The following is a 19,259-nucleotide window of genomic DNA, read 5'->3' on the forward strand; positions in this document are numbered from 1 at the left end:
TTTTTTTTTTAAATTAGATGGGCATGGTAGTGTGCGCCTGTGGTTCCGGCTATTTGGAAGACTGAGTCAGAAGGATTGCCTGAACCCAGCAAGTTGAGGCTGTAGTAGCCATGAGCATGCCACTGTACTCCAGTCTGGGTGACAGAGTGAGACTCTGACTCAAAAAAACAAAAATACCCTGAAGTTTAAACAGAAATTGTCCTACCTTTTGAAGCCAAGCAGCATTGAAGAGACGGAAGAAATCCCACAGTGCTAAGATCCAGCAAGACAGCATCCCGGAAAGGCTTCATTTTACACCGAAGGGCTTCAGAGCTAGACAGCTTCTATTCAAGACGTGAAAAAACATCAAGAGTAAGCAGCATAGGAATTGCAGAATGTCAGAGCTGGAGAAACTTGGACACCATGTAATTACAGCCCGCGTCTTGTAGGCAACAAGCCAGCCAAGTTAATAAATGGTGCTTTCCAGGCTGGGATCACAGAAATACGGAGCCAGAAAGCATTTAGGAATCATCACAGAGAAGGAGATAGACTTCTCTAGTAATAGTTAGCTTGACTGTAAGCTCATTAAGGACAGAACTTTTTTTTTAATTTTAGAATTACGGGTACATATAAGGATTTGCTACATGAGTCTATAGCATGTGGGCCAGGCTTGGGCTTCTGGTGAGCCTGCTCCCCAGTGGTGAGCATGGCCCCCAGTGGCTGGTTTTATACCCCTTGTTCCTGCCCCCCTTTAGCAGTGCCCAGTGTCTGTTGTCCCCAAAGGACAGAGCTTTGGGGGTTTTTTGTTTTTTGTTTTGAGTTGGATTCTCACTCTTGTCGCCCAGGGTAGAGTGCAGTGGCACACTCACGGCCACTGCAGCCTTGACCTGCTGGGCTCAGGTGATGCTTCTGTCTCAGCCTTCCAAGCAGCTAGAAATACAGACACATGCCACTATGCCAGCTAGGTTTTGTGATTTGTTGTAGAGACAAGGTCTCACCAAGTGGCCCAGGCAGGTCTTGAACTCCTGGGCTCAGGCAATCCTCTTGCCTCGGTCTCCTAAAGTGCTGGGATTGATTAAAGGCTGAGCCACCGAGCCTCGCCAAATAGTTTCATTTTTATAAAAGTGATGCAATTGTATAGCTGATGTTATACATTTTTTCTTAGTTATTCACATCTGTGGGAGAGTCAGTTGCTCAGATCATAAGGCCATACCCATATTCCACTGCCACAGGGCACTTGTTAGCAGATTAGTTTGATTTCAGGCAAGTGACAGATTAAAATATATAGACACTAAGAAGTATTTTACAATCCAGACACATAAAGACACCTAATGCAGCCGGGTACAGTGGCTCTATGCCTGTAATCCCAGTACTTTGGTAGGCTGAGGCAAGAGGCTTAGGGCAAGGGTTTGAGACCAGCCTGCACAACTAGGCAAGACCTCATCTCTACCATAAATCAAAAAATTATCCAGGTGTGGTGGTGCATGCCTATAGTTCCAGTTACTTAGAAGACTGAGGCAGAAGGATTGCCTGAGCCCAGCAGGTCAAGGTTATAATGGCTGTGAGCATGCCATGGCCCTACTGGGCGACAGAGGGAGACTCCCACTAAAAACAAATAAATAAACAAAGACAGTAATGTTACAGTCATGGTTTTCTTTTGGCTTCTTGTTCATTAAAATAAGATCTTTGCTGAAGATGAGTTAATGTGCAAAACTGTGTGGGTGTGTATATATATATATATTTACTATCAAATGGCAAGAGATTTTTGGAATAAATATTCAGATTAATTAAACTTCACTCACTGATGATTGCTTATATTTATTATGTATCATTCTAACAGGCTAAAATTACAAAGATTTTCACTTTAAATTTACTCTTTTTTATGGATGAAAACCTTCTAGAACACAAATAGAAAATTCTTTGCGACATTTGCCAGTCAGTTTTGTAGTTTTAAATTTTAATTTAATTTTAGAATTTTTGAGTCAGGGTCTTACTGTAACCCAAGTTAGGGTGCAGTGGCACAATCAGAGCTCACTGCAACCTTGACCTCCTAGGCTCAGGTGATCTTTCTGCCTCTGCCTCCTGAGTAACTGGCACTACAGGCACTCACCACGAATCATATCATTCATTCATTCGTTTGTTGGTTGGTTTATTCGAGTTGGGGTCTTACTCTTTTACCCAAACTGAAGTATTGTGGCACGATCATAGCCCACAGCAACCTCCAACTCATGAGCTCAAGCGATTGTTCAGTGTCAGTCTCCTGCGCAATTGGGACTATAGGCACAGAACACCACACCCAGGTATTTTTTTATTTTTTGTTGAGATGGGGTCTTGCTATGTTGTCCAGGCTAGTCTTAAACTCCTTGGCTCAAGCAATCCTCTTGGCTCGGCCTCTGAAATTGCTGGGGTCACAGGTATGAGCCACCACACCTGGCCTGCTGATCATAATTCTTCCAATATAAATTCTTGTCTGATTTCCAGATACCATGTGAAATGTGAAAGCACATGCTCCCTAGGTCATTATCTATGAACTAAAACAATTCCCTGGTCTCCCAGGCTAGTGCGGATCTGGGAAGAACGAGTCAGCTTCACCAAGCTCAAAGAGAAAGTTACCAGGGAGGATGGGAGAGTCATTCTGAAGATAGAGAAAGAGGAATGGAAGGTGAGCTTCACATAAGTGACCCTTCATCCCCATGTTTGGCATGTTATGGGACAGTTGAGGGAAGGCATGCTGAGACTGTGTGGTTAAGACTAGAATAATTAGAGATTCTAACTTCTATAATCTACCAAATTGGCCAGGTGTGGTGGCTTATGCACTTTGGGAGGCCAAGGTGGGAGGATCACTTGAGCCCAGGAGTTCAAGACCAGCCTAGGCAACATAGTGAGACAAGACCTCATCTCTACAAAACAAAAACAGAAAAACCAAAATAATAATCAAAATAATAATAATAATAATAATAATAATACACCAAGTGAATTTGAGCAACAAGATAACTGAAAAGAAACATGGCTTTATGATTGTTTTGCAAAATTTCAATTTGCTTCAACCTGGCCTAAGCTTCAATTATTTGTGATATTTCTCCTGTTAATCATTCTAATAAACAATTTTTCATTTTCTATAAAAAGATGACTAGCTGCCTAATGAAAATCATTAGCTTTTCCAAAAAATGCTCAGTTAAAACTTCCCAAAATAGAAATGAATATTAATTTTTTTTTAGATCTACCAGCTGATAAACCCACAGACTCACAGTTGCTTAATTACACCAAGCATTCTCTGATTTTTAAGAGGCCTTCTAACCCTGGGGTCAGTGCTTATTTTCATGCATATCAATATATTTAGCTGTGGGTTAGCTCCTTTATTTTTTTCTTCTGGCTATTCTAGGCTGAAAGGGAAGAGGTATAGAATTTAGAATAATTGAAGCTGTTAAGATTCTCAAATTTTAAAAAATCTTCAGAACTATTTTTTTTTTTTTTTTGAGTCAGTCTTTCTCTGTCACCCAGGCTGGATAACAGTGGCATGCTCATGGCCACTGCAGCCTTGACATGCTGGGCTCAGGAGATCCTTCCACCTCAGCCTTCCAAGTAGCTGGAACCACAGGCATGTGCTACCATGCCCGGCTAATTTTTCTTGATTAGTTGTAGAGATGAGGTCTTGCCATGTTGCCCAGTTTGGTCTTGAACCCATGGGCTCAGGCAATCTTCTCACCTTGGCCTTCCAAAGTGATTATAGGCATGAGTCACCACACCCAGCCTAGAACTATTCTTATACTTCAAAACAGAAGAGGAAAAGCATCTTGAGCTATTAATTAACATGATTTTTTGACAGGTTCACTCACCAAAGCACGTGTACTTAGGAAAGGCTAATGCCATGTAACAGAATCATTGGCGCATACTGCTACGTGTGTGTGCTATGATACCACTACGTGTGTGTGCTATGAACTATCACGATCGGCGTTGGAAGGTTTAGCAAAAAACACAAAGAGTAAAGGTCTTAAAACTTAGAAGTAGCACAACATACCTGGAAAGGTAATTCACTCAGGAAAACACATTCTAGATTGCTTTTATCAATCAAATGTCACATGTCAGTGTGGCATGATATTAAAATAACTTAAGAAATATAGTGACTGTCATTTCTTTTGCGTTTAGACCCTCCCTTCTTCTCTACTGAAACTGACCCAGCTTCAGGAATGGCAACTTCATAGAACTGGTTTGCTGAAAATTCCTGAATTCATTGGAAGATTCCAGAACCTCATTGTGCTAGATTTATCTCGAAATGCTATTTCAGAGATCCCCCGAGGCATTGGTGAGGAAGATTTCCTTTGTTCCTGTCCCACTCCATCTGCCTGCAGACATGCTTTTCATGGAGATTTGTTGGATCCATGGACTAACTAACGGTTTCTATACAGTCCCAAGTCTTAATTTTAAGCATTTAATCTAATGGCAGCTCCCAGGGGATCCGAGCGTCTGGATTTACTGAGGTGACTCAAGATGAGAGTTTAGTGAGAGAAAAAGCCCCTTTGGAAATATTCTGCAGATTCTGGCAATAATAATTATGCTGGTTCAGGTGCTCTTCTTAGAGAACAGGCTGAAGACAAGAAAAAAATAGCAAGAGTCCTCAAAGGGGAGAAATTCCCCGAATGGAAAATTGCCCAGGATACTGTGTGGATAACACAGTATGAAGATGTGGATTTTATTCTTTTATTTAGTTATTTAGTTATTTTTGAGTCAGAGCCTCACTCTGTTGCCCAGGCTGGAATGCCCTGGCACACTCATGGCCACCAAAGCCTCGACCCCCTGGGCTCAGGCAATCCTTCCACCTCAGCCTTCCAAATAGCTGGAACTACAGTCATGCACTACCACACCTGGCTTGTTTTTTGATTTACCGTAGAGATGAGGTCTCACAAATTACCCAGACTGGTCTTGAACCCGTGGGCTCAGGCAGTACTCTAGTCTTGGCTTCCCAAAGTGCTGGGATTACAGGCTTGAGCCACTGTGCCTGGCAGGTTTTTACTTCTTTTGCTTATTTCACTGATAAACCCGGCCCTTGTTTGAAGAGGAGGCAGGACACAGACTGGGAAAAGGGAAGAAGCTAAATTGTGATTTTGTCAATACTACATGGGTAGGCGGGTTATGCTGTAACAGTTACTGGAAACATTGTATCTGTCTCCTCTGTTGCATACTGTTCTTTGTAGGACTGCTCACTGGACTTCAGGAACTGATTCTTAGCTACAACAAAATCAAGATGGTCCCCAAGGAGCTAAGTAACTGTGTCAGCTTGGAGAAACTAGAACTGGCCGTTAACAGGGACATATGTGATCTTCCACACGAGGTCAGAAAGATTACATCGATAACTATGGTTTTAGTTCCCCCCTGCTAGTCATTTCTCAATTGTGTAATTGTTAAGAATAAAACTAATAAAGAGGCCAGGCGCAGTGGTTCTTATCTGTAATCCCAACACTTTGGGAGGCCGAGATGGCAGGATTGCTTGAGCCTAGTAGTTGGAGACCAGCCTGGGCAACATAGCGAGACCTTATCTCCAAAAAAAAATCAAAAAATTAGCTGGGCGTGGTGGTGTGTGCCTGTAGTCCCAGCTACTTGGAAGGCTGAAGCAGAACGATTGCCTCAGCCCAGGAGGTTGAGGCTGCCTGTGATCATGCCACTGCACTCCAGCCTGGGTGACAGAGTGAGACCCTGTCTTAAAACAAGTGAAACAAACAAAAACTGATATTGGGCCGGGCATGTTGGCTCAAGCTTGTAATCCCAGCACTTTGGGAGGCACTTTGGGTTCGAGATCAGCCTGGGCAACTTGGTGATACAGTAAATCAAAAAATTAGCTGGGTGTGGTAGCACACACCTGTAGTTCCAGCTACTTGGAAGGCTGAGGCAGAAGGATCGCCTGAGTCCAGCAGGTCAACACTGGGGTGGTGTGAGCATGCCACTGCATTCTAGTCTGGGTGATAGAATTGAGACTCTGACTCAAAAAAAAAAAAAAAAAGATTAATATAGCTAAATAATCCTTGAACTGAAAAAACATAAATACTAAATTTTATGAAAACTTACATATAATAGTACTATCTATAGAAATATATAAGAACATATTTATGTATAGTAACAAAAGCCATGGCAATGAAAGCCATCAAGTTCAGGACAGGTCTGACCTCTGTACACACAGAGGATATAATCTTCTCAATACTTTTTTCTTCAGCTGACCCTACTGGTATTTGTTATATTATTCTATTTTTTTTTGAGCCGGAGTCTCACTCTGCCACCCAGGCTGGAGGGCAGTGTCATGTTCATGGCCACCACAGTCTCAACCTGCTGGGCTCAGGCGATCCTTCTGCCTCAGCCTTCCAAGTAGCTGCCACTACAGGAGTGTGCCATTACACCCAGCTAATTTACTTATTTATTTAGTGTAGAGACGAGGTCTCACCAAGTTGCCCAGGCTGGTCTTGAACATGTGGGCTCAAGCAATCCTCTCACCTTGGCCTCCCAAAGTGCTGGGATTAAAAGTGTGAGCCACTGCACCCTGGCTTTTATTTTTATTTTTACTATGTTGTAGACTACAACAACTAAATAAAGCCCAAAGGTATTGTGAGCACTACTTGATGTGAACTGCCTCCTTTGGCAGTGTGAGTCCTCTGGTCATTTACATCATGGGCATTTATCCTGAAACACCTTGCTCTCCTTTTAGCTTAGCAATCTGCTGAAGCTCACGCACCTTGATCTGAGCATGAACCACTTCACGACCATCCCCGCCGCGGTGCTGAGCATGCCTTCCTTGGAGTGGCTGGACATGGGAAGCAACAGGCTGGAACAGCTTCCTGACACCATAGGAAGGTCAAGTGGCTACCTTCAGACAGCTGACAAGAGCTAAGACCACTGGGGAAAACAAGAAATAGCTAAGCAGGACAAAGGGGTGCCTGGTATAGTCAATCACAGGATTCCATTTGAAATAAGCCATGTTTCAACAAAATGTTTTCTTCTTTATTTGATTCGGAATCTTACTCTGTCATCCAGGCTGGAGTACAGTGGCACGGTCATGGCCACTGAAGGGCGCAGGGAACAGTCAGAAGGGCGTCTCCCGAGATGGCGCTAAACGCTATATAGAACCAAATAAAGACAACAAAGGCCTTAAGCTCCGACTTCTCCCCATAGGGTTTCGCACGCCTGAGAAGTTTAAACCTGCGCGCGAATAATTTCTCCCTATAGGAATACTACCTCATAGTCTCCTCCAGTAAAACCCAAGCATGGCACTGGCCAGCCCCAGCCAGGCCCATAAATACAGCCCTCTCTCTCTCTCTCTCTGTCTCCCTCCCTAACCCCCACAGCTACAGACCCTTTTCCTTTTCCCTGAAACCACCGATTTAATAAATCTCTTGGTCCCTAATGGGTATGGATTTGTTACTGGCGCCTAAGTTCTTTCAACCACCACAGCCTCGACCTTCTGGGCTCTGGTGATGCTTCCCCCTCAGTCTTCCAAGTAGCTGGAATTATAGGTGTGTGCCACCACATCCAGCTAATTTTTTGATTTATTGTAGAGATGAGGTCTTGCCAAGTTGCCCAGGCTGGTCTCAAACCCCTAGGCAATCCTCTTGCCTCTGACTCCCAAAGTGCTGTGATTATAGGCATGTGCCACCACGCCTGGCTTATTTTTGATTTTTTTTGAGTCAGAGTCTCACTCTGTCATCCAGGCTGGAGTGCAGTGACATGCTCACAGCCACCGCAGCCTCGACCTGCTGGGCTCAGGTGATCCTTCTGCCTCAGCCTTCCAAGTAACTGGAACCACAGGTGTGCGCCACCATGCCCAGCTAATTTTTTTGATTTACTGTAGAGACGAGGTCTTGCCAAGTTGCCCAGGTTGATCTGGAACCCCTGGGCTCAGGCAATCCTCTCATCTCTGCCTCCCAAAGTGCTGAGATTACAGGTGTGAGCCACTGCACCCAGCCAATTTTTTTATTTATTGTAGAGACAAAGTCTCGCAAAGTTGCCTACACTGGTCTTTTTTTTTTTTTTTTTTTTGAGTTGGAGTCTCACTCTGTCATCCAGACTGGAGTGCAGTGGCCGCTCCCAGCCACTGCAGCCTCAACCTGCTGGCCTCCGGCAATCCTTCCACCTCAGCCTTCCAAGTAGCATGCACCACCACGCCCGGCTGATTTTTTGATTTATTGTAGAGATGAGGTCTCACTGCCCAGGTGGGTCTCGAACCCGTGGGTTCAGGCAATCCACTCACCTCAGCCTCCCAAAGGCACGGGATTACAGGCTGAGCCACTGAGCCCAGCCAACCTACACTGGTCTACCCCTGGACTTAGGTGATCCTCTTGCCTCTGCCTCCCAAAGTGCTGGGATGACAGGTGTGAGCCACCACGCTGGCTCAGAATGTTTTTATTCCAAATAAGTGAAAGTGTTTTGGAGAGGAAAAACTGACTACCTCACTTTAAGAAACTAACAAGAATATGCACAGTGACAACCTTGCTTAGGATATGACAGGTGCTTCCATGCACCTTGTAAATGAATGTGGAGAAACTGACACCAAGGGGTGGTAGCAGACTTGCCTAGGGCTGCAGTGGTGTGAGAAGGTGAGCCAGGATTCTGCATAGGCAGCCTGGCCAAGTCACACTGTTGACCATGTAGAACCCCTGGGCTCAGAAAACCCTCTCACCTCGGCCTCCCAAAGTACTGGGATTATAGGCTTGAGCCATTGCACCCAGCCTAAGAATGAAATTTAAAAAAAAAAAAACCAAAAAATAACTTAGTCAGTTGTGGTGGTGTGCACCTGTAGTCCCAGCTACTTGGGAGGCTGAGGCAGAAGGGTCACCTGAGTCAGGAGGTTGAGGCTACAGTGAGCCGTGACTGTGCCACTGCACTCCAGCCTGGGTGACAGAGACCTCAGCTCAAAAAAAAAAAACAAAACTCTAACTCAGGTTAGATAACATTTACAGCAGTTCTTCTTAGTTGATCCTATGAGAATTGTAGAGAATTCTAGAATATCTTGATTTCATTTCTCCCACGACAAGGTATCAGGGTTGTGCTGACAGTTTCCTTAATAATCATGTAACATGAGGTCAGTTAACTCAGCAAGATGCTGATTAAGGATGTTGTAAAAGATGGCATTTTTCTGGACAAAATAACAGGGTTTTCATACTATGTGATTAATTGCGGAAACCTCTTTTAACTTTTCAGAATGCAAAGTCTGCATACGTTATGGCTGCAACGGAATGAAATAGCATGCCTGCCAGAAACAATCTGCAACATGAGGAATCTGGGCACTCTTGTCCTCAGCAACAACAGACTGCAGGAGATTCCAGCGTGCATGGCAGGGATGGCAAGCCTGAGGTGCACAGGGCAGACATGAGGCAGGGTCTTTCTCTCTGGCGGCAGAGCAGAGCCATGTGGATAGGTCGTCATCAATGAACTTGGGTTTTATTTTATTTTTTGAGTCAGTCTCATTCTGTTGCCCAGGCTGGAGTGCAATGGCACGCTCACAGTCACCGCAGCCTTGACGTGTTGGACTCAGGAGATCCTTCCACCTCAGTCTTCTAAGTAGCTGGAACTGCAGGCGCGTGCCATCACGCCTGGCTAATTTTTTGATTTAATGTAAAGATGAGGTTTTACCAAGTTGCCCGGGCTGGTCTTGAACTTGTGGGCCTAGGCAATCCTCTCGTACTGGCCTCCCAAAGTGCTGGTATTATAGGCATGAGCTGCCGTGCCTGGCCTGAATTTGGGTTTTATTTGAATAAATACTGTTAGGGTGAACCGAGGCAGCATGGGCTGGTGCTGCGGGAATAAAGTAAAGATTTGCAAAGGTAAAGCAAAGGAGTTTATTCCTCTCAGAAGAGAATGGAACTGACACTTAGAGGCAGTACGGTCCCTGAGATTGAGGAAGGAGAGCTTTTAAAGTTTTAACAAGGAAACAAGGAAAAAAAGCCTCCAGCAGTTGCATTCCTAAGTATTGATAACACTGGTCTTGTGCCCCTGGTGTTGTCAGGGCAAACAATCCTGTGACTACAGGGCCTTCACAGCCTCTGGTGGACTGTTGGGCAGTCAAAAAAGGCTGAATACAATTAGGTCAGCTTGGTCCTGTAGAGCTGGAAAGCAAGTGCCTGGAATAGAGGAGTCATCAGTAGAAGACATACTTGGGAGCTGCAAGACAATTGTCAAAAGCTGCCTCCAAAAAGCTGGTGCTGTCCTTGGCTAACAGTTAGGAAGTGGGGACTGGGGCAGACAGCTAGCAGAGCATGACACAGCCGAAGCAGTGTTAAAATGACTGTTCTTTAGGTGAGTTAGTCTGTTTGACTTCACTCGGATACATTGAAAAACATTTTCCAATGTTGAAATCCTATAATTTGAAGAATAGGATTCATATAATACTGGTCTAAACTATTCAAAAAAGAGTCCTTAAAACTAAGCAGTATTGGGGTTAATCAGCCTTAAGAAATTCCTCTGTTGGTGACATCTGCATGAAGATTGTACAGCTGCTAAACCTTGTTCACAATGTAAAATCAAAAGCATAAAAACTGATTAATTTCCTCCTAAATAACTCCACACGGACAGGAGTTTGTCTCACAAGTGAGAGTAGATAAAACTTTTTCACTCATTACCATCAAAACTCCCTCATTTTCCCTCCAACATCTACCTTCCTATCATTGAGAATAAAACAAGAGACTATTCACCAAACCCCACACTTCCACAACAGAATCACTTACTCAGCAACCTCCCACCTTATATTAGATGTGAAGGCACAATGATAAGACATGGGTCCATAAAATATGCAGAAACTCAGCTCATAGCTTTAATTGTTCGTTTAAGATGCATTTACTCTTAGAAGTTAAATTGTGCAGTATTAAATACGAGAGGGGATTCCATAAAGCCAGAATTATCTTTTGGAGGGCAGGCTTCCTCACAGGTAAGTATTCTAAGGAAGCCACTAGCATCTATGCACCAGCTGGCGTTGTTGGGATAGGTTGTGGGTAGCTTCAGTGCATTTTTTTTGGAGATTCTTTCAATGTGTTTGCCATTTCATGATGGTGATTTACACAATGTGCGGCAGTGATATTTTGACCAAAAATAGCATGACCCCCCCCCCCGTGTCCCACTCTCCCTATTCACCCAATCTCATCTTGAGTGACTTTTTTTGTTTCCCCGTGAAAAAAGTTCTCAGAGGGAAACATTTTGCCTACAATGTGGAGGAGGTGAAACAAAAAACAGCAGAAGCACTAAAGGGTGTCAAAATTGATGAGTTTAAGAATTGGTTTGTTTTTGTTTTTTTGAGTCAGGGTCTTACTTTGTCACCCAGGCTGGAGTGCAGTGGCACGCTCACAGCCACCACAGCCTTGACCTGCTAGGCTCTGGCAATCCTTCTGCCTCAGCTTTCCAAGTTACGGGGACCACAAGCACGTGCCACCATGCTCAGCTAATTTTTTTAATCTACTGTAGAGACGAGGTCTTGCCATGTCGCTCAGGTTGGTCTCAAATCCCTGAGCTCAGGCAGTCCTCTTGCCTTGGCCTCCCAAAGTGCTGGGATTACAGGCATGAGCCACAGCACCTGACTCAATGACTGTTTTGGGTTTTTTGGGTTCCCCCTTGTACATGCCATGAACTAAGAGTTGATTTTAGAGGCTTTGTAGGCTGAGTGCGGTGTCTCAAGCCTGTAATCCCAGCACTTTGGGGGCCAAGGTGAGAGAATTGCCTGAGCCCGAGGGTTCGAGACCAGCCTGGGCAACTTGGTGAGACCTCCTCTCTACAATAAATCGAAAACTTCTCTGGGCATGGTTGCGTGCGCCTATAGTTCCAGCTACTTGGAAGGTTGAGGTAGAAGGATCGCCTGAGCCCAGCAGGTTGAGTGTGTGTGAGTGTGCCACTGCACTCCAGCCTGGGCGACGGAGTGAGATTCCAACTGGAAAAAAAAAAGTTTTGTAAGTAAGTTGTCTAAAATAAATATTTTGTTCTTCTAGGAAAGAAACTTAAAGATTCTTGGGATATATCACATCTCACCAAGATACTCAGTTATTGACACCAGTTAAGAGTCATGCAGTGTATTATCATTTGATCTTTCTCCAGGGAAATGAATGTACTCTTCTGTGGCACCAATAAAATTGCTGTTTTTGTTGAACTGCTAGGTTTGTCAACTTCAGGGACAACCCGTTGAAGCTGGAAGTGACACTTCCTCCCAGTCAGAGTGCAGATGATGAAGAGGACCGGGAGTTGTTTGGCCTCCAGTTCATGCACACATACATACAGGAGTCTCAGGAGAGAGCAGGTATGTGATTTGTCTATATCATGTAGATTATATATGTATATATTTTTTTGAGTCAGGAGCTCTCTGGTGCCCAGGCTGGAGTACAGTGGCAGGATCACACCTCACTGCAGCCTCAACTTCCTGGGCTCAGGAAATTCTTCTGCCTCAGCTTCCTGAGTAGCTGGGACTGCAGGTGCATGCTAACACAACTGGGTAATTTTTTTTGTTTTTTGTAGAGATGAGGTCTCACTATGTTGCCCAAGTTGGTCTTGAAATCCTGGGCTCAAGTGAACCTCCCACTTCAGCTCCCCAAATTGCTGAGATTACAGGCATAAACCACTGTATCCGGCCAGATTAAATTTTTGTTTGGTTAGAAGAAACGTGTATATAACTAACTTCTGTCTTTTCATTAATTCCTTGATGGGTTTCTTATTCCATCTTGCCTTTTCTGTCAAATTCTGGTTTCTTGGTCAATATTGTGGAAAGAAAAAACAGTGAAATAGGTTATAAAGATAATCAAAGTCTTTAATGTAGAGTCAGGAAATAGATTGACTAAGCTCAGCAAGTGAATGGACACATGGTTCTTAAAGCGTCACTGCCTCATTCTGCATTTGCCATACACATCAGTTTGAGCACGTTTGATCTTCCTACCATTTCCTCCTTTTTCTACAGTTCTCAGATGGCAAAAAACATTTTGCCTAGAAATGAAAAATATTAATATAGACTTTTTAAGAGATGGGGTCTTGCTATGCTGCCCAGGCTGATATTCCCAGGCACCATCATAGTGCAATACAGCCTCAGCCTCTCGAGTAGCTGGGATTACAGGTGAGTGCTACCATGCCTAGCTGAGAATACAGATTTTAACCAAGAGTTGAAATGTGAGGTTTTTTGCTGGGTGAAGTGGCTCATGCCTGTAATACCAGTGCTTTGGGAGGTGGAGGTAAGAGGACTGCCTGAGTCCAGGGGTTTGAGACCAGCCTGGGCAACTTGGTGAGACCTTGTCTCTACAATAAACCAAGAAAAATTAGCTGGGCATGGTAGCATGTGCCTGTAGTTCCAGCTACTTGGAAGGCTGAGGCAGAAGGATTGCCTAAGTCTAGCAGGTCAAGGCTGCGGTGGCTGTGAGTGTACCACTGCACGCCAGCCTGGGCAACAGAGTGAGACTCTGACTCAAAAAAAAAAAAGAAATGTGAGTTTTTAAAAATTTATTAATACTTTTTCTATAGAGATAGCATCCTACTGTGTTGTTCTGGTTGGTTTTGAACTCCTGGGCTCAAGTAGTCCTCTCACCTTGGCCTACCAAAGTGCTGGGATTACAGGCGTGAGCCATGCACTTAGCCAGAATGTGAGGTTTTGACATACAGATTTCAATCTTTAGTCCTGGCAATTTTGCATTGCATTACTTTTTTTTTTTGAGAAAGGCTTTTTTTCTTTTTAAAGTTGGAGTCTCACTCTTGTTACCCAGTCTGGAGTGCAGTGGCACACTCATGGCCACCTCAGCCTTGACCTGTTGGGCTTAGATGGTCCTTCTGCCTCAGCCTTCCAAGTACCTGGAAAAAGAGATGCATGTCACACCTGGCTAGGTTTTTTTGTGATTTATTGTAGAGATGAGGTCTTGCTAGGTTGCCACGGCTGGTTTCGAACCCCCAGGCTCAGGCAGTCCTCTCGCCTCAGCATCCCAAAATGCTGGGATTACGGGCTGAGCCACCATGCCCAGCCAGAGAAAGCCTTTCAATTAAACCAAGATTGGGGAAAGAGAACAAAGAGCACAATTCTCTAATAAAAACAATGAAGCCATAGTATAGTATTAGAAATAATGGGTTTTAAATGCATTATAATGTGAAGTTTTTGACTGTAACGGTAGATTATAGTGCAACTCAATGCAACAAAGAGTTTCTTTGAAATGAGGGCTTTCATCTAGAGGAAGTGACTTTTGCTAACATTCAGTGCAGGATGTCTAGGAAATGTTGGTTAGAACTGCTGCAGCAAGGCAAGACACAACAGCATGGAGGGCAGGCTGGGGGAAGGCAGAGAAAAAGTCATGGTAGCGTAAGACATGGGCCTGCTTTTGGAAAGTAGAGAATACATCCACAGAAGCCAAGCAGGAGACACAATTAACAACTGAATGGAGACGAGAAAGGGAGTTCAGAGTGATCGCAGGTTTTTGTTAGAACTGGACAAAAGTGGTACCAGATGGAGAAGGAAGTACAGACACAGAGTTGGCTGGCAGAAACTGATTTCTGTGTTTATTTTTGCTTGCTTGCTTGCTTGCTTTTCAGGCCTTACTCTGACACCTAGGCTGGAGTGCAGTGGCACATTCACAGTTCACCACAGCCTTGACTTCCTCCTGGGTTCAAGCAATCCTCCCAATTTATTTATCCCAAAGTGCTGGGATTACAGGCATGAGTCACCACACCCAGTCGATTTCCGGTATTAACAGTAAATTTGATGCACCCATAGGACATACAAGCACCAAAGCTCAAGGGGTTTGCTGAACCTGCAAATAACGCAGGTCAATATATATCCCATAGCCACTTTCTCATATATGAAGAGAAATGAAAACAATAATATTGATCTAAGGCTGGCGTGTTGAGGGACAAGCTTATTCTCCCTTGAGGTACACAGTCCCAGTCAGGAATGTATCATCCAGATAAATGAGCCACAGGAATGTGTCAATATGAGAATTCCTGGGTGTGTATGTAAGTTTTATGAAATATAACTGAGATCATGGCTGATGGAGAATATTTTTCATTTCTGGCCATCAATTGTTGAATGACGCAAAACAAGTTTTATGACACAAGTTAGCACTGGCTGACACAACAAAACAAGGTTAATTGTTGAATGATATTTTATCTTCATTTATGTTCTCCTGATTGGGGAGCATGAATAATTAACTTAAAATAATCAAACTACTTTTAATCATATTTGACATAAAACTTATAACAAGAGAAAAAAGGTAACAACATAAAGAGATAATAAAATCAAAGCCTGCCTATTATGTTATTAAAAACAGATTCAGGACTGGGTGTGGTGGCTCAAGCCTGTAATCCCAGCACTTTGGGAGGCCAAGATGAGAGGACTGCCTGAGCCCAGGGGTTCAAGACCAGCCTGGGCAACTTGGTGAGACCTCATCTCTACAATATATCAAAAAATTAGCCAGGCATGGTAGCACATGCCTGTAGTTCTGGCTTCTTGGGAGGCTGAGGCAGAAGGATCACCTGAGCCCAGCAGATTAACGCTGGGGTGGTCATGAGCGTGCCATTGCACTCCAGCCTGGGCAACAGAGTGAGACTCTGACTCAAAAAAGAAACACAGACAAACAACAACAACAACAAAAAACAGATTCATGAATTACTACCACCACTGCTACTAGTTAATATTCATTGAGCACTAACTCTGTGCTTAGAATAGTTTTAAGCATTTTACTTGTGATATTTCGTTTGAAGCTCATAACAGCCTTGTAAGGTCGGTCTTATTGTCATTATCATCATCTCCATTCTAAGAGGAGGAAATCGAGGCACAAGGAGATTAAGCACCTTCCCAAGGTCACAACAGAGGTAGGATTTTAACCTGAGCAGTCTGACAGGACATATTTTGTTAAACTAAAGTCAGGATTTTGCAAGTGGGCTCTGCTCAGCCACCTTTCATGTAATCACAGACCTACAGGATGAAAGCAATTATCTCTAAATGTCATTATAATGTTTAAATTGTGTAATCCTGGGTCCTGTCTTGCAAATGTACTAACAAGACAATTTTTACAAATAAAGGCAGAAACAAAATGAGGATAAGATGCGGATGAGGGTAACAGTCCTACAATCCTACCACAAGTTTGCTTTAATATTTGCTTTTGCATAAAAACTACTGAGTTAAATAAGGCCCAAATTTGAGATTTTTGGTTTCCTTTCTAATTTCTACTTTATTCCAAATTATTTTCCCAAGCTGAAGGGAATATGCTTAATGTTGTATTTATGTGTGTGAAAAATAATCTGATAAAAGATATGAGATATCTAATTAACTTCAGAAGTTATTTGCAAATTCCAAATTTAATTTTGCGTTATGTTTATAAGTATCTTTTTGAAAGCTCTAATTTCTAAGTTATCCGACAAAAAATGAAGTGCTTTCTTTGAAAACAGCTCTTCAGTTTTGGTGTTTGTCATGGACAAATTCTGATAATATATAAATACAGGTATGGGTCTGGAAATCTGAAGGTCATTTCATAAACTAATTTTGAACATCTCTGAATTTGTTTGCATTTGAGAAAATCACAACTGTCCTTTCTAGATCTACATGGGAAAGAAAGTCCACACATAAGTCAAATTCTCAGATCAGCCTTTGTTACAAACTGGCAGTCAATCATTGCATCTTGAACTTGAGAAATACAAAATGTCAAATAAAATCAAAGAAAAATAAATTTCCAGCTGGGCTCGGTGGCTCAGCCTGTAATCCGCACCTTTGGGAGGCTGAGGTGAGTGGATTGCCTGAGCCCGCAGGTTCAAGACCCATCTGGGCAGGCGAGACCTCATCTCTACAATAAATCAAAAAATCAGCCGGGCGTGGTAGCTTGCGCCTGTAATTCAGGCTACTTGGAAGGCTGAGGCAGAAGGATCGCCGGAACCCAGCAGGTCGAGGCTACGGTGGCTGGGAGCGGCCACTGCACTCCAGTCTGGGCGACAGAGTGAGACTCCAACTCAAAAAAAAATAAATAAAAATAAATTTCCAAAATCAACACAATTAGAAAGCTAACATGCTAGTTACAGGTTCACATGCTGTTTGTGTTTCAGATAACCAAGTCAGTTGTTCTACCACTTTGCCAGTCTCTGCAGACGCGGATGGATAATATAATCCAAGATGCTGAAGAGGGTTACTCTGGGACTTTCGTGAGTTCTCTAACGTTTGGACTTCTGAAGCAAAAAAACAATGCTATTACGAAAGTTCAATGAAGCCACTGTGTTTTTTAAAGTTCATATTATCTTATTTAAAGTATATTTTCATGAATATAAAAATATAACTTAAAAAACTTTTTTGGGTGGAAGACAGATGCCGTTCCAGCCTCTTTTCCATTACACAATGGTTTCTGGTGGTGAGAAGGGGTTTGGTAGAGCAGTTAGCAACACATTTTCCAGAGACACCAGTGGGTCCGTATAATACTGCAAAGCTGGACTGAAGCCCTTCTGCTGCAAATACTGGGTGCGACCGTGGTCAATCAGCAATTTACAAAGATGCCCTATTTTCTTCTTTTCTTCAACACTAAGAAGCCTAAATTGAATAAACAAACACAAAACACTGTTAACATTTTGTAAAAATGCTTATAAGAAATGATTTTAGTCCCTTTTGTTTATTGAGAGACTGCTAGATAACCCATATGCTAAGTGCTATGTCTCATACTTCAAAGATCTTTTACTTACGTATTTATGACCACAATAGAAAATACATATTTTAACTTATTCTAAAATTAGACTGGACAACACATTTTCACAGAAAAATTGTGAATGACCGTCATCTACAGAGAAAAGTGATGAGAAGTTATCCCTCTTCCGTGTTGCACACAGAGTGCCCTCACCCAAGCAGGCCGTCGCTGTCATCTGTGGCCCTGCATCCTCCGATCTCGTGCTCCTCACCCTCGTCCTCCCGTTCCTGCTCCTGCTCCTGCCTCCTGGGGGTGGTGTTTGAGGACCCCACGGTCTTGCGCATCCCACAAGTTGCCCAGCTGCTCATGCGCTGGAAGTAGTGGAACTCTGTGGCGCCCAGGCCCAGCGCCCGGAAGTGCTCCTGGCCCACGTAATGCCTCCAGTCACAGCGGTGGTGACAGCACAGTGCGAGAACAATGCCGGCCACAGGGCTCTGCATCTCGGGGGCGCTGTTGTCACATCCTTCCCTGGCCACGGTGTGGCTCTCTCTTTCTGTTTCGCTGTTCTTTACGCGTTTGGCCATGGGTTCTCCGTGCCGCTCCTCATGGTGGACAGCACAGGTTTCCAGCAAGCACCGCAGGGCAAGATCTGCAAGCACAGACACAAGGCTCAGCCGTCATCTCAGCATGCACACTCTAGTTTATGAAGAGCTCGGGATTAAAAACCCAAGAAGACACCAAAATCTACTTGCTGTGTACTTGCAAAAACTCTATCATGAATTGCCGCCTTTTCCAAATTTGCTCTTTCTTACTAGTGTCTCTGTTTCTTTAGTGATTACTCTGCAGTAAGCCTGCTTCCCAACAAAGCTGTCTGAGGTCTAAGATTGACAGTGTGAACAACGCTGGTCCAATGACTTGGACTCTCACTGTTCCTGCCCCAGTGGAAGAAATGACTTGTTTAGAAAAAAAATTACATTACATTTCACCTTAAGAAACACAAAGAAAGAAGGAAGGAAAGGCAGTTCTGCCTAGGGTGATGCCAGATCAAGACACAATGCTGTTCTTGAAATGCATGTATTCACAGCAGATAGTGCTGCATTGAGGAGCTGAGACTCGGGAGAGCAGGACTTGCTGGGCAGCCTTGTTGTGTTTGCCCACTCATCTGGCACTGACTGGGGCTGTCACATGCAAAGCACTGAGGACGCAGTGATGACCAGTACACATCGGCTAGCAGTGGGCATACGCCCCATATTACAAGGAAAACATGTGCATATACTTTAAAACCAAATGCATGCATTTTTGATGACTGTGGCTACTTCTAAACTGTTGAAAACTGCTAAACTGTTGACAATATTGAAAAGAAGCCACATTTTCAGTCTGTCAAAAAACAAAAACAGAAACCCAACATGACAGTATTGACACAAAAACTCTTAATGGCCGGGCTCGGTGGCTCAGCCTATAATCCCGTGCCTTTGGGAGGCTGAGGTGAGTGGATTGCCTGAGCCCGCGGGTTTGAGACCCGCCTGGGCAGTGAGACCTCATCTCTACAATAAATCAAAAAAATCAGCCAGGCGTGGTAGCGCATACCTGTAATTCCGGCTACTTGGAAGGCTGAGGCGGAAGGATCGCCGGAGCCCAGCAGGTCGAGGCTGCGGTGGCCGGAAGCGGCCACTACACTCCAGTCTGGGCGACAGAGTG

General features: G+C 43.8%; 2 protein-coding genes and 1 long non-coding RNA gene across 4 annotated transcripts in view; 1 reads left to right on the forward strand and 2 right to left on the reverse strand.

Moving 5' to 3' along the window:
• LOC103267104 overlaps nt 1-6,772 on the reverse strand; it is an 8,014-nt gene extending 1,242 nt beyond the window's left edge. The window contains exons 1-2 of the long non-coding RNA XR_504738.2: nt 6,698-6,772; nt 206-323 (exon numbers count right to left, since the gene is read on the reverse strand). This is a non-coding gene — a long non-coding RNA (uncharacterized LOC103267104). The remainder of the gene's footprint in view (nt 1-205; nt 324-6,697) is intronic.
• The window catches only part of LRRC39 (leucine rich repeat containing 39), a 22,054-nt gene extending 4,902 nt beyond the window's left edge, over nt 1-17,152 (forward strand). The window contains exons 2-8 of one of the 2 annotated variants that reach the window (XM_008064710.2): nt 2,536-2,641; nt 4,126-4,282; nt 5,172-5,308; nt 6,671-6,816; nt 9,160-9,312; nt 12,096-12,235; nt 16,996-17,152. In XM_008064710.2, coding sequence (XP_008062901.1) covers nt 2,536-2,641; nt 4,126-4,282; nt 5,172-5,308; nt 6,671-6,816; nt 9,160-9,312; nt 12,096-12,235; nt 16,996-17,051 — 895 coding nt within the window. In that variant the 3' untranslated portion in view covers nt 17,052-17,152. Of the gene's footprint in view, nt 1-2,535; nt 2,642-4,125; nt 4,283-5,171; nt 5,309-6,670; nt 6,817-9,159; nt 9,313-12,095; nt 12,240-16,355; nt 16,643-16,995 lie in introns of those variants that run through there. The other variant, XM_008064709.2, reaches the window with a different exon arrangement.
• TRMT13 (tRNA methyltransferase 13 homolog) overlaps nt 16,913-19,259 on the reverse strand; it is an 18,657-nt gene continuing 16,310 nt past the window's right edge. Inside the window, exons 10-11 of the mRNA XM_008064711.2 lie at nt 17,775-18,210; nt 16,913-17,470 (exon numbers count right to left, since the gene is read on the reverse strand). Of these exons, the coding sequence (XP_008062902.1) occupies nt 17,275-17,470; nt 17,775-18,210 (632 nt within the window). The 3' untranslated portion in view covers nt 16,913-17,274. The remainder of the gene's footprint in view (nt 17,471-17,774; nt 18,211-19,259) is intronic.

The sequence above is a fragment of the Carlito syrichta genome, unplaced genomic scaffold (genome assembly GCF_000164805.1).
Source record: "Carlito syrichta isolate Samal-C Ts95f unplaced genomic scaffold, Tarsius_syrichta-2.0.1 Scaffold307934, whole genome shotgun sequence".
NCBI lineage: Eukaryota > Metazoa > Chordata > Mammalia > Primates > Tarsiidae > Carlito > Carlito syrichta.